At 46.0% G+C, this 14,496-nt stretch overlaps 1 protein-coding gene across 2 annotated transcripts in view; it reads left to right on the forward strand.

Moving 5' to 3' along the window:
- The window catches only part of ERI1 (exoribonuclease 1), a 91,481-nt gene that overhangs the window by 32,079 nt on the left and 44,906 nt on the right, over positions 1–14,496 (forward strand). For both annotated transcript variants that reach the window (XM_033916108.1, XM_033916118.1), the window contains exon 4: positions 12,780–12,863. In XM_033916108.1, coding sequence (XP_033771999.1) covers positions 12,780–12,863 — 84 coding nt within the window. The remainder of the gene's footprint in view (positions 1–12,779; positions 12,864–14,496) is intronic.

The following is a 14,496-nucleotide window of genomic DNA, read 5'->3' on the forward strand; positions in this document are numbered from 1 at the left end:
GTTTTTAACTGTTTCCTCTCCCTTTCCATATGTAGGCAGTAAAAAAGCTACAGTCTTTACAAAAGGTTTTAAACCCTCCCCTAGCTCCCGAAAGGCTTTCTGCTCTGCAAGTGGGGAGTTGTTAGCCAGGTCATTTGTTACCAAATGGATGATGACATCAGCTTTAGAATTCTTAGTTTCTTCCCTAATTATAGACAGTATTTGTTGGGTAGCTGGTAGCTGAGGATCCTGGGAGACACTTCACTATTTTAGGCTCCTTGACTTGTGTTCCAATATTAATGCCTCTGATGATGGGATCCCCTAAAAGAAATAATTTATTAGATTGAGCTTTCTTACTCTTCCTTTGTGGGTGCTTTCAGTTCTTTCTTGAGCACTGCAGTGCTGTAATGAAACAAAAGAATTCTTCAGGTGCAGCTGTGAGGGTGGATGTTTCTGTGTTACATGTTGCAGTCTATCTGACCCTACTGTGATCCATTTATTCATTGATTGCATTACTCTTTGAGGCAGTGGTGGTAAATTGGTATGATTCTGTGGAGTGATGGAAGCTGCTTTGATTGCATCCAATTCCTGCTTAAGATCACCAAGCTGCTCCTTAATATTAGAAAGCTGAAGACAGATGAGGCAAGCCCTAAGTCTCCAGACGGTGCGCCTTGGAACTAAAGCACCACATGATTGCACTGAATAAAAATCATCTAGATTGGTTGGTATGGGATATGACTGATATATAGACAACAATACTTATCAGTAACAAACCAGGGGTGGGTGGGGCAATTAGTCCTTAATGCAGCAGAGAACCAAGGATGAGAATTAGGTATATAGCAGTGGTCTCAAACTCATGGCCCGCCAGGTACTATTTTGAGGCCTTCGGTATGTTTATCATAATCACAAAAGTAAAATAAACAGTTTCTTGATCATACGTCTCTTATTATTATTGACTTAGCCAAAAGGAAAGATTTATAAACTATAAAGAGTTTTACCTCACGCAAAATTGTCATTTCTTTAATAAGACATTAACTATTTTTTTCTGAGGCCCTCCAAGTACCTACAAATCCAAAATGTGGCCCTGCAAAGGGTTTGAGTTTGAGACCACTGGTATATAGGTAGTATAAACAACAGAGCTCTGTGAGCTGTGTTAGCTATGAAACCTATCTCCAATGTAATTTTCTATTAAAACATTTTTGTATAACTGTTTGTAATAGAGCCTGCCTCCAGACAAGAAGTGGGGGGGGGGGAGAAGGCTAGCAAAAAGTGTATATATATCACGTTCTTGCCTAATAAACCAGCTGCAAGATTTTAATCTGCTAACCTATCCAAGCTTTGGCAATGGAAAATAAAACCTTACAGTCTACAGTTCAAGAAACCAAGTTAGGAAAGTTTTAGAAAAATTAGCAGCACAAAATACTAGATTCAGTTTGGAAAGGCTAGAGTCAGTTTTAAAAGGCTATCTCCTCTTGTATAAAAGTTAGCCAGAAAGGAAGAGAGAGCTTTTTTTTGTTGTTGGTTTTTTTGAGGAAGAAGAGGTCTAGGATTGAAAACAGAGCAGTACACCACAATACAGATATAGTTAGCACAGTTTAAATAAGTAATTAAAAATTTAGAGAATAGATATCAGGCTGCAAACCCTTTAACCAGACAGATTACAATTAAAAATAAAATCAAAGAGCACATATCAGAGTTATGGTTCAGGTCTTTTAATGAGAGCACATGGATGAAATACTGGAGGAAAAGTCCATAGTCTGTTATTGAGAAAGACATGGGGGAAGCCACTGCTTGCCCTGTATCGGTAGCATGGAATATTGTTACTTCTTGGGTTTTGGCCAGGTACAAGTGACCTGGATTAGCCACTGTGAGAACGGGCTACTGGGCTTGATGGACCATTGGTCTGACCCAGTAAGGCTATTATGTTCGTTTGCAGGTAAACTATGACTTTACCCTTAAGGCTCAATTCTATGCATCTTGACTTTAGCAGTGTGTGTTGGATTAGGTCGAAGGCCGCTGAGAGGTTCAGCAGCACGTCTTCTCCTTTTGCGTGGTGTTTTGAGGACCGAGTCCTGTACTGCTGCTATCTCGGTTTCTGTACTCAGGTGTGTTCTGAATCCTGATTGGGCCTGGTCTAGTTTTGATGAGTTTTCTAGGAAGTCTGATATTTGTTGGTAGACTAGTTTGTCTATTAGTTTAGATATCCATGGTTGGTTGGCTACCAGCCTTTAGTTGGATGGATCTTCTAGGTTGTCTTCTTTACTCTTCAGGATGACTGAGAACCTAGCGGATGTCAAACTTATTCCTCCAGATTTGAGTCACTCTTCTTTCATGGATCATTTGTTCCAACCTGACCCTGGGACTTCCATTCCAAATTCCACCCCTTCAGAAAGGGTAACTTGCAGCCGGAAGTTATATCGGAAGGCGGGACTCAGCAGCAAGAAGGTTCCGGTTTGAGCAGCCCTGCGTCACGCGTACAGGAAGCTTCTGTACCAACAGGCTGGTATGCTCGCCCCAGGAGGCGCGAAGGGTCCAACCCAGGAGTTGCACTTGCATTTTTTAAAAAATTTTTTTTTTACTGTCCACTCTCGGGAAAGAGGGAGCAAGGGTCGGGGGGCTGTTGGACTAATTAGAGGGAGGGAGGTGATGCTGCTGGACTCGCTGGGGGGGGACTACTGCTACATCCACAAAAAGGGGAGGGAGTTGGGAGGAGTCGAGCTGGAGGGAAGGGAAAAGGGTGCTGAAGGGAGGGGATAGAAGTGTTGGACCCATGGGAAGAGAGCTAGAGGGAAGGGAGAGAGGTACATGACCTGCAAGGAGGAAGAGAGAGAAGGAAAGTGAAAGAGAAAAGCTAAACCTAGGGGATGAAAGAAGAGTGGGAAACATTATCCATGGAGTCCGGTACGAACAGTGCTAAAGTGTACTGTCATGTTAAAGTTCTATGAAGCTTTGAGGACACGCAAATAGAAGCTCCAGAAACAGATAATGGATCTTTTAGCACTCCCAAACCCTACTGCTTAGCATTACCTTCAAGTCTTGGGGTTCATGGTGGCCTCAATACAGGTGGTCCCCTGGAGGAGTCCCTCCTGTCTCAGTGGTCCCCTCAGCATCATCCCCTTCAGAGGCTCCTTCCCTGGATGGAGCCAGCATGGTTCATCCTGCGCTGGTGTATTCAGGGAGAAACTCTAATGCAGGGCATGCCTCTTTGAGTCACAAAATGGATCTCTCATGACCGACTCCAGTCTTTTAGGCTGGGGTGTTCATTGCAGGAACTACTCCATCCAGGGCCAATGGATGCGCCATTAAAAGGGTTGGTCAATAAAACCATTGAGAGCTTCGAGCTATACGCTTGGCTTTGCAAGCTCTTCAAAACACCCTGGAAGGAAAAGCATAAGAGTGTTTTCCGACAATGCTATGGTGGTGTATGTGAATCGACAGGGAGCCACCAGGACTGCTCACTAGAATCAGGAAGCTCAGATGTTATTTTGGTGGGCAGAGCTCAGATATTATTTCAGTGCACATGACGAGTGGAAAATGTGCAAGCAGACTTTCTCAGTCATCAAGGCCTGGACCTGGGAGAGCATTTCATCTCATTGTGAGGTGTTGATTCAGGCCAGCATTGGACTTGATGGCTTCAGCCAAGAACTTGAAAGTCAAGCAATTCTTCAATCGAAGAACAGAGCCAGTAAGCTTAGGGCAAGACACTTTGGTTTAGCCTTGGCCAACTCAGGAACTCCTTTGTCTTTCCAACTCGGTCCTTAGTGGGCCGAGTCATCTCTGGACTGCCCTCGCCATCAATGGTGTGTGGATCTAGTCCATCATCAGGGGACAAAAAAACTCAAGCTCCCTCTTCATTGCGACCTACTCACTCAGGGACCAATTCTCATTGGAGAACCCCCAGTGCTTTGATCTTACAGTATGGCTCTTGAGCACAAGGCCTTGATTCAGAAGAGATATTGTGACATAGTCGTTGCCACTCTTTTGAGGTCCAAGAAACCTACCTTGGCGGCTTATGCCAATGCTTGGAAGGCTTTCCAGTAATGGTATACCAAAGACCAGGTGGACCCGTCATTTGCTCCCATTCCTGTGGTACTAGCTTTCCTCCAGGTCCTGTCCCTCAAAGCACAGGTAGCAGGCCTTTCCTGTTTGAGAGTGCACAGCGGTTCCAGTTCACTTACATCTCATCCAGATGTGACTAGATTTCTCATGGGGATGCTTCACTTGGGACCACCCCTGAAAAGCTCTTTCCTACTTAGAATCTTAATGTTGTACTGAAAGGGCTCGCGGAAGCACCTTTTGAGCCACTCAAAAGATGCATCCTTTCTGGACCTCAGTTTTCCATGTGGCGATTGTCTCAGCATCTCAGCAAGGTGTATTAAACCGGTATTATTATTATTTCAGAGTTACAGGCTCTCTCTTGCAAAGAGCCCTTTCTCTGGATCATGGAGGTGGGGATTTCCCTCTGCATTGTTCCTTCCTTTCTTCCAAAAGTGGTTTTGGATTTTCATGTCAACCAGGAAGTTCATCGTCCTGCTTTTTGTACCATGGGGTCAGAGCGGAAGGATCAGTTTCTGAGATGACTAAATGTGCGAAGAGTCTTACTCCACTACTTAGATAGGCCCAGTGATTTTCATCTTTCTAACCATTTGTTTGTCCTGACTAGCCAGATCAGATGAGGTAGGCTGGCGAGGCCTCTATTTTTCCTGATGGATCTGCATTGCCATTTTGTCTACTTACATTGCCTGTGGCAAGCAGCCGCCAGTTTCTCTCAAAACTCACTGACAAGAGGTATTGCAGCTTTGTGGGCAGAGTCTAGAGCGATTCATCTGGCCAAAATTTGTAGAGCGGCCATTTGTTTTTCTCTTTATACCTTTACAATGTTTTAAAGTGTGGGTGTGGAGGCTTGGTCCAACATCACTTTTGGAGCCTCAGTATTGCAGGCAGGCTCTTCTGTCCCACCCTAGATGTTTCCATTGCTTTGGTATGTTGCCTATCGTATTGACTCCAGAGGGGATTTAACAGAATGGAAGATTAGGTTCTTACCTTTTGGTAATCCCCAATGAAGTCCATATAGCCTTACCTCTGTCTTTCTCTATATCACCTGCATTATTTCTGCCTCGAATGTTTCTCCTTTCTGGCCTGAGTATCTTCCAACCAGCAGAAGGGTCCTGTGGGGCATCATTCTGTATATGTGAGTTTGCATCTTTACTGCTGGCTTTGTTCAAGCTAGTGCTTGTTGCACGCAGCAAATTGGTTCCATGTTGCTTCCATTTTCTTGCCTGTTTTTCATATTGCCTGTTTAATAATTGTTCTCTTATATATTGCAGAGCGTAACAGATTGCTGTTGTGTGGTGGGGAAGTTTCCCATGCCCCCTTTGTGTGTATGCTTTGTTCCATTGATACTCGTTTGCTTTTGGCTTCAACTGTGGGGGGGGCTCTGTTTCTCAGCTAAGTGGGAAGAGCAGAGGAAAAAAGCGTGTGGTTTTCTGCAAGACCTAGTTCACGGGTTGAGATAAAACACCTTTATCCCAGGACAAGCAGGCAGCATATTCTCACATGTGGGTGACGTCATCCACGGAGCCCCGATGCGGACAGCTTTTCAAGCAAACTTGATTGAAGATTTCAAGTTTGCTAGTGCTGCACCACGCATGTGTGTGCCTTCCTGATCCACTAGAAGGCGCATCCCCTCCTCATGGTCTTCAGTTCTTAGTTTTCCTCGGAGCCAGAAAGCCCTGTCTCTCTTCTCTGCGTTCTTATAAGTGCCTTTCTAGCACCGCGGCTTCTTTATTTTGTTAGGGAGTCGCTGTGCGTTTGTTGATTGATCGTATATTTCTTTGTTTCAAAAAAAAAAAAGGACTTTTTATTGTGTTTCTGCTGGTTCCACCGGCAGGCCCTTCTTGGGCCTCAGCCATGCGGCTAGGCCTCATTTGGCTGCAGCTGTATTTTCTTCTTCCCTGGCCTCTCTCTGGGCTCACCTCGTGTGAGCAGGATGGCCAGGACCATTTTTCCTTCGTTGGAATCGGACTGAGTAGCTTCGATCCCCGGTAAGTCTTCTTTCTTTCTTTCTGTTCTTCTAGCTGCGTTACCTCGGTAATGCCACCGGCTGAGTCTCAGGCATTCCAGGCATCGAGTGCAGTCGTGCCCGCCTCTACGAGACCTTCGAAGCGTGCCTCCTTTCATGGGAATACTCATCTCGAGGTTGCCCTTTATGGAGCGCACTGCTGCACCTTTATTACCAGTTTCATTGGTACGGTGCCGACTTCTGAACCTCGATGTGCCTCGACGTCGACTGGAGCTTCGTGCCTCGACGTCGACTGAGGCTTCTTGCCTCGACGTCGACTGAGGCTTCGTGCCTCGACGTCGACTGGGGCTTCGTGCCTCGACGTCGACTGGGGCTTCGTGCCTCGACGTCGACTGGGGCTTCGTGCCTCGACGTCGACTGGGGTTTCGTGCCTCGACGTTGACTGGGGTTTCGTGCCTCGACGTCGACTGGGGTTTCGTGCCTCGACGTCGACTGGGGTTTCGTGCCTCGACGTCGACTGGGGCTTCGTGCCTCGACGTCGACTGGGGCTGGGTGTCTCGACGTCGACGGATGCTTTGTACCTTCGACGTCAGCTGCGGTCGTGTGCTCCGCGTCACTTGACACTTGTGCTTCGATGGCGCCTGAGGCTTGTGCCTCGACTGAGGCTGGGGGCCTCATTGTCTGCTGGAGATCTGTGCCTCGTCGTTGCCAGGGCTTCGTGTCTCGCCGTCGACTGGAGCTTTGTGACTTGACGTCGCTTGGGGCTTTGCCCTTTGGTTGGCGGTGGCCTTGTGTCTCGATGTCGACTGTGGCTTGGTGCCGCAACGTCGCTGGGGGCTTTATATTTCAGCAGCGGCTGAGGCTTTGGGCCTTGGCGTCAACTGCGGGTTTGCGCCCCGTTATCGACGGGGGCTTAGTGTCTCGACATCTGGGGCTCTGTGCCTCGGCGTCTCCGGCTCCTGTTCGAAAGGGTTCCCCGCTTTCTCTTCGGTTCATTCCGGGCAGCCGTGACGGAATCTTGTAGTATGGAGTTTGGTTGCCTGGAGGAGACTCTCTCCCTGCTCCGGCTCTATTGCTCCTGCCATGCGTTATCTAGCTTGGCGCAGAGTGTGGCTGAGGATCCGAACCTCCAGGATCGTCTCGCCACTTTTACTTGCGTGAGTTCTGCGCTTCTTGAGGCCTCTCTTGCGGTGGCCACTAACCGCCTCTCAGAACGCGACCGGTCCTTCACCTATCGGGACGCCTTCAGCTGAATCCCGTCTGCCTTGGTGGTTTGGACTCCTCCGGAGGGGCCCTCCGGATACCTTTCTTGTGTTCTCGGCCTCCTTCGCAGCAGCTTCAATAGCTGCAGCAGCGCCAGGTTATGGTCCAGTCACCGGCTTCGGCGACTCCTGGCCGCCTTTTTGACTATTCTCGCATAGCCTCCGGCCTGCTCTCCTTCTGGGATTCCTCCCCTCCCTTCGGGAGGGGTGTCTCCGTGTCTACGCACCGGGAGTATAGCCTCGCTTCTGTCGGTTGGGCATTCCCATCCTCCCATCTGCGTCTGGTCCAGGCCCTTCGTGACCTGCACTAGTTCTAGTCCGGGAGTGATTCAGACTCTGCCCGCCCCAGTCTCGGGAGTCCGTCGGGGCGGACCTGGACCCAGTTTGTCTGCGCTCCTTCTTGTCTCGGCCTCAGGGGGTGGCCCTTGTTTGTTTATGCCGGAAGGTGGCCCCTCTGTCCTCGGTCCGCCTCCGGTCTTTTCTGCCTTGGCAGGCCGCCTGAAGAAAGAAGTCAAGCAACTGAAGGACAAGATACAGGAACTGGAAGGACTTCACATCACATAGGACCCAATTAGGACACCTGAGGACTTCTTGAGAAAGAGACACATCGAGGAAGAAGTCAGGGAACTCGAGGAATTCATTGAGGAAGCCTACAGGTGGGTGGAAGAGAACAAACTTCAGAAGACAGATGAAGTTACACCAACATGGAAAGGAGAACAAGAGACGGATGACCCCGAAGTAGATGCCCACAGAGGAAAACCACAGGAAGGGGAGGAAAGGGCAAGTCGATGCCCAGAAGAAGAAGCAGCAAAGCACTTCGAGGACACTGACCTGCGACCGAAGCGAAAATTGAAGAAGGGAAAGTCTGCGATCCTAATGGGAGACTCAATCCTAAGGAATGTAGACAGCCACATAGCAGGTGGGAGAGAGGATCGACTAGTGACCTGTCTCCCAGGAGCGAGAACAAAGGACATCGTGGACAAAATTGAAGAGATCCTGGAAGGAGCAGAGACAGAAGAGACTGCAGTAATGATCCACATCGGGACAAATGATGTCAGCAGGAGAGACTACAGAAGAGGTGCACTGATAGAACATTTCAAGATTCTGGGAAGGAAGTTGAAGATGAGGACCCAGAAGATAGCGTTCTCAGAGATCCTACCAGTACCGAGGGCAGATGTAAAGAGGCAGACGGAACTACAATCAATAAATGCTTGGATGAGGAGATGGTGTGAGGAAGAGGGGTTCCACTTCGTGAGGAACTGGACAACGTTTTGGGGTAAGAGCAAGCTCTACAGAAGAAATGGACTGCACCTGAGCGCGGCGGGAACTAGACTTCTAGCAAGCAACGCCAGGAGAGGAATAGAACAGGCTTTAAACTAAGAAGAAGGGGAAAGCCGACAGTCGACCAAGTGTCGACGATTCGGAAGAAGATATCCCACGAAAATACTAAGGGAGAAAAATGCTGGGAAGAAACAACTGGCAAAACACACGAGTTGACTAACCCAGAAGAGGAAGATAAAAGAATTGCAGCACAAGAGAAGAAAATAAAGTTTGAAGCATAGGGAAAGGAAATGAAGACAAAAAAATACCAGGACTTAAATTGCATATATATTAATGCAAGGAGCCTAAGGAACAAAATGGGGGAATTAGAAGTCAAGGCCAAATCTGAGAACATAGACATCATTGGGGTCTCCGAAACATGGTGGAATGAAGAAAACAAATGGGATACAGCACTGCCGGGGTACAAACTCTATCGCCAGGAAAGGTCAGGTCAGAAAGGAGGAGGAATAGCCCTATACATAAAAGAAAGCATACACTCGACTAGAGTGGATACAGCGGCGGCGACCAACAATTTGGAATCACTATGGGTTAAAATACCGGGAAGGAAAGGGCCTGAGATAAAGATGGCCCTGTACTATCGTCCACCTGGGCAAAGCGAAGCTATCAATGAAGAAATGGAAGCCGAGATGAGGCGAGAATGCAAAAGCGGTAACACAATTATTATGGGAGACTTCAACTATCCCGGGATAGACTGGAGTCTTGGAAGCTCAAAATGTGCCAGAGAGACCGGATTCCTGGGGGCTATACAGGATTGCTTCATGGATCAACTTGTTAGAGAACCGACAAGAGGGAATGCCACTCTGGATCTAATCCTAAATGAGCTAAGAGGACCTGCAAAGGAAGAAGTAGTGGGACCGTTGGGAAACAGCGATCACAATATGATCAAGTTCAAAGTTGAAGTAGGACTACCGAAGGGAAAGATAACCATAGCGACAACTTTTAACTTCAAGAAAGGAAACTACAAAGCGATGAGAGTAATGGTAAGGAAGAAACTTAGGAATGTCTCAAAGAAATGGCAGACTGTAGAGCAAGCCTGGTCTTTGTTCAAGGACACGGTGATTGAGGCGCAAAATCTACATATACCAAGATTCAGAAAAGGGTGAAAAAAGAATCGAACAAAAGACCCGGCGTGGATAACCAAAGAAGTGAAGAAAGCGATAGGTGATAAGAAGAACTCATTCAGGAAATGGGAAAAGGGCAAAACTGAGGAGAACTGGAAAGAGCACAGGAAGCATCAAAAAGAATGTCACTGTGTGGTTAGAAAAGCCAAAAGAGAATATGAAGAAAGGCTAGCCAAGGAAGCACGAAATTTCAAACCGTTCTTCAGGTATGTTAAAGGGAAGCAGCCGGCTAGGGAAGAGGTGGGACCGCTGGATGACGGAGACAGGAAGGGAGTGGTGAAGGAGGAGAAAGAAGTGGCGGAAAGACTAAACATTTTCTTTTCGTTTGTATTTACAAAAGAGGAAACATCCAACATACCAGAACCTGAGCAAATCTTCATAGGAGCCCAAACAGATAAACTAACATCCATGGAAGTAAGCCTTGAAGATGTACGCAGGCAGTTAGAAAAATTAAAAACTGACAAATCTCCAGGCCCGGATGGAATCCACCCAAGGATTGTGAAGGAACTAAAGGAGGAAATAGCGGAACTACTACAGCAAGTTTGCAATCTATCCCTGAAAACAGGCGTGATCCCGGAGGATTGGAAGATAGCCAATGTTACGCCCATGTTTAAGAAGGGATCGAGAGGTGACCCGGGGAACTACAGACCGGTAAGTCTGACCTCAGTTCCGGGGAAAATGGCGGAAGCGCTGGTAAAAGACAGCATCGATGAGCATTTTGAAAGAAATAAACTTCTAATCACAAGTCAACATGGCTTCTGCAAGGGGAGATCGTGCCCAACTAACTTACTGCACTTCTTCGAAGGAATTAACAAACAGATGGACAAAGGTGACCCCATAGATATCGTATATTTAGATTTCCAAAAAGCCTTTGACAAGGTACCCCATGAACGCCTACTTCGGAAACTGAAGAACCATGGGGGTGGAAGGAGACGTACATAGATGGATCAGAAATTGATTGGCGGGTAGGAAGCAGAGGGTAGGAGTAAAGGGCCACTACACGGACTGGAGGAGAGTCACGAATGGTGTGCCGAAGGGGTCGGTGCTTAGTTCGCTGCTATTCAATATATGTATAAATGATATAGAAACGGACACAGTGCGAAATAATAAAATTTGCAGACAACACCAAACTATGTAGTGGTGCTCGGACTAAAGAGGACTGCGAGGAATTACAAAGGGACCTGAACAAACTAGGGGAGTGGGTGACGAGATGGCAGATGAAGTTCAATGTAGAGAAATGTAAAGTATTGCATGTAGGAAGCAGAAACCCAAGGTACAGCTATACGATGGGAGGGATTTTTTTGAGCGAGAGTACCCAGGAAAGGGACTTGGGGCTAATAGTGGACAAGACAATGAAGCCGTCGGCACAGTGCGTAGCGGCTGCTAAGAGAGCGAATAGAATGCTTAGGTATAATCAAGAAGGGTATTACAGTCAGAACGAAAGAAGTTATCCTGCCATTGTATCGGGTGATGGTGCGTCCGCATCTGGAGTACTGCGTCCAATATTGGTCGCCGTACCATAAGAAGGATATGGCGATACTCGAGAGGGTTCAGAGGAGAGCGACGCGTCTGATTCAGTGTATGAAAGGTTTTCCATACCCTTAGAAACTGGAGAAACTGGGGCTCTTTTCCCTGGAGAAGAGGAGAATTAGAGGGGACATGATAGAGACTTACAAGATCATGAAGGGCATAAAGAAAGTAGAGAGGGACAGATTCTTCAAACTTTCGAAAACCACAAGAACGAGAGGGCATTCAGAAAAGTTGGAAGGGGGACAGATTCAAAACCAATGCTAGGAAGTTTTTCTTCACCCAACGGGTGGTGGACACCTGGAATGCGCTTCCAGAGGGCGTGATAGGACAGAGTATGGTATTAGGGTTCAAGAAGGAATTGGACAGTTTTCTGAAGGAAAAGGGGATAGAGGGGTATAGATAGAGGACTACTACACAGGTCCTGGACCTGTTGGGCCGCCGCGCGAGCGGACTGCTGGACACGATGGACCTCTGGTCTGACCCAGCAGAGGCTGTTCTTATGTTCTTAGTCCTCATGCAAATTCATTCTGCAAATCATCCTAAGTCATATAGGGCTTTATGAAGTCCAGTGACTTATCAGTTCATAAGACATTCCCAAGTCCTTCTTCAGTCTTGTTTGGATTGGTTTCAAGGTTTTCCCACATACCCATCCAATTTTCACCTTCCACTGGGGCACAGAGACTAGGAGAAAGTCACTACCTACATAGAACAATCATATGGTTCTCCTCCCCAATTCCCTTCCATCCCCTCCCACTTGGGTGTCTCTCAGGTTAGTTGTCTATTTCCATATCTTCCAGGCGTGATACTTCTTTGAATTCCATGGGAAAATTCTCCCTCTTTTCCTCCTGATTTTCCCAAACCATTTCCTCTTCTTCTTCGAAGGGTTTACCACAAATCAAACTCTCTTCTTTTCCCAGTGTCTTATCCTTTAAGGGCATTTACTTAGACCCCTGGCTTTCCTTGTTATCCTTACATCTGGGTTGGGTTGACTTTTTTTCCAGGAGCTAAGGAATGGCTGTGGTGGCCTCTGACCTAAAGGTGGCATTTTAAGAGGGTCATTAGGCCCAACTCTTCACTAGAAAACCTTCAGAGAACCCTGCAGGACCCTAACTTCCCTCTTTCTATCTGGGACCACACCTCCCTTATCAGAGTATAAATGTTGAGCCTTTGTTAAGACTGTAATAATGCATGTAGACTGTTGAGCCCAAACTTTCCAGAAGAGAGATCTAGTTTTATTGTTGGAGCTAGATCAATCATGCGATTATTACCTGATGTCTATGGCCTAACTCAAAATTGATTTCTAAAGGTTGAAGCTCTTCAGATGATCCAGTAAAGTAATGGTATGCTGTATCTTTATCTTATAACTCTCACAATTTAAAATTTGTCTTTGTTTGAACTGTTCTATATAGCTTGGAGTAAACACTCATGAGGAGCTCTGAGTAACTGCTAGAATTGCTGAGATGTATATTTGTCAAATACCACATACAGAAAACTTCATATTTTCCCCTCTTGCTTCTCCCTTAGGAAGATACCTTTCAAGAGTATGTGAGGCCAGAGATTAAAACGCAGCTGTCTGATTTCTGTATCAGTCTGACTGGAATTACTCAGGTATTTAGTGTGTTATAGCAAAAATTTTATTTGGATTATTTTATATAACCACAAAGATGTGTTTTCAATTTTAGCTCTGTTATGCTGTTCTTAGAGAATAGTTTTTCCCTATGAGTGTTCTTTTGTCAATTGTTAAACAATAAGTGGACTGTCCCTTCTTTTAGCAAAAAAAAAGTACAATCGTTGCACAACAGGTATACTTCTGTGTGCACAGAGACTGGCTACAGATCAAAACACTTATTTACATATGTAAAAACATTTTATCTGGATAAGACAAGCAAATATTTGTTGCCTTTGCATCCCATAAAAATTTCTTTAATATTTTAACTTCCGTTTTTGATGGGATAGCAGAAGTACACCATCAGAAAGCAAAATTAATCACTCAATACCTTGGAAAATGTGGTACAAATACATGGCTCTTGCATTATGATTTTGTGCAAATGGAAGGTGTTTTCTAAATTAACTGAGTATATATGCTTGTGCATAGGTGAGCACTCAATCCATATTCTTCTATACAGTTGAAATGTAGGTCCCTCAGTCTTTTTTTTTTTTAACTGAGCAGAGCAGTATGTCATTAAGGGTCAACAACCAAATTGATGCAATTACACTGAGTTAAAATAGCATGCATTTTTGAAAGCTTTTTACCACCTATATATTACCTACAGCAGTGTCTCTCAAACTTTCTCGAGCTAGAGAACACTGAAGGTAGTGGCCACGGCTCAAGGCACCCGGAGGTGCGCGGATGTCGCCAAGATAACATCACACGCATGCGTGACATCATCACGTTGACATCCACGCATGCATAGAGGCCCTCCAGATGGGCCCTGAGATGCCAATAGGGGGTGCCAGCAGGGAAGGAGAGGCACTGGTGCCAGCTGATTGCCTACAGCAGCGTTTCTCAACTACTTCAAGCTAGGTACCCCTAAGTCTAACAGATATCAACTGAGTACCCCAACCACAGACCTCCCAAGCTCTGCCCCAGTTCCCACCTCCTTTACTAATTGTAATTCAATCTTTTCCTTTCATTTTTCATATACACACAATATATACAGCAGATATAAATTCTCAAAACTGACACATTTCAATCACTATATTGAAAATAAAATCATTCTCCCTACCTTTGTTGTCTGGTGACTTTATTTTTCTGTGCTTTTAACTATGTTTCCAATGCCTTCTTATCCATTGACTGTTTTTCTCTCCTTCACTTTCTGCCTTGCATCTATCTATCTTTGTATATAATAATATCAGAGCACTACCCAAAAATTACCTAAATAAAGCTTAAATCATGCTATACATATGTAAAGATCAGCTTGGTTTCTTGGTTTCAACTTGCACACGTTTCGTTCTCCTGCTTCAGGAAACCAAACAGCATTAGAATACAGCCGCATTCAACTGTACTTGGCAGCAGGGAATACTCTAAAACTAAGGGCTTCTTTTATCAAGCCGCGCTAGCGGTTTAATGCGCATAATAGCGCGCGATAAAGCGCCGGCCGCGCTAGCCGCTACCGCCTCCTCTTGAGCAGGCGGTAGTTTTTGGCCAGTGTAGGGGTTAGCGCGTGATGAAACATTGCGCGCATTTACCCTGCTAGAGCGGCTTGATAAAAGGAGCCCTAAATAAGAAATGAAAAATATG

This window comes from Geotrypetes seraphini, chromosome 1 (assembly GCF_902459505.1).
Source record: "Geotrypetes seraphini chromosome 1, aGeoSer1.1, whole genome shotgun sequence".
NCBI lineage: Eukaryota > Metazoa > Chordata > Amphibia > Gymnophiona > Dermophiidae > Geotrypetes > Geotrypetes seraphini.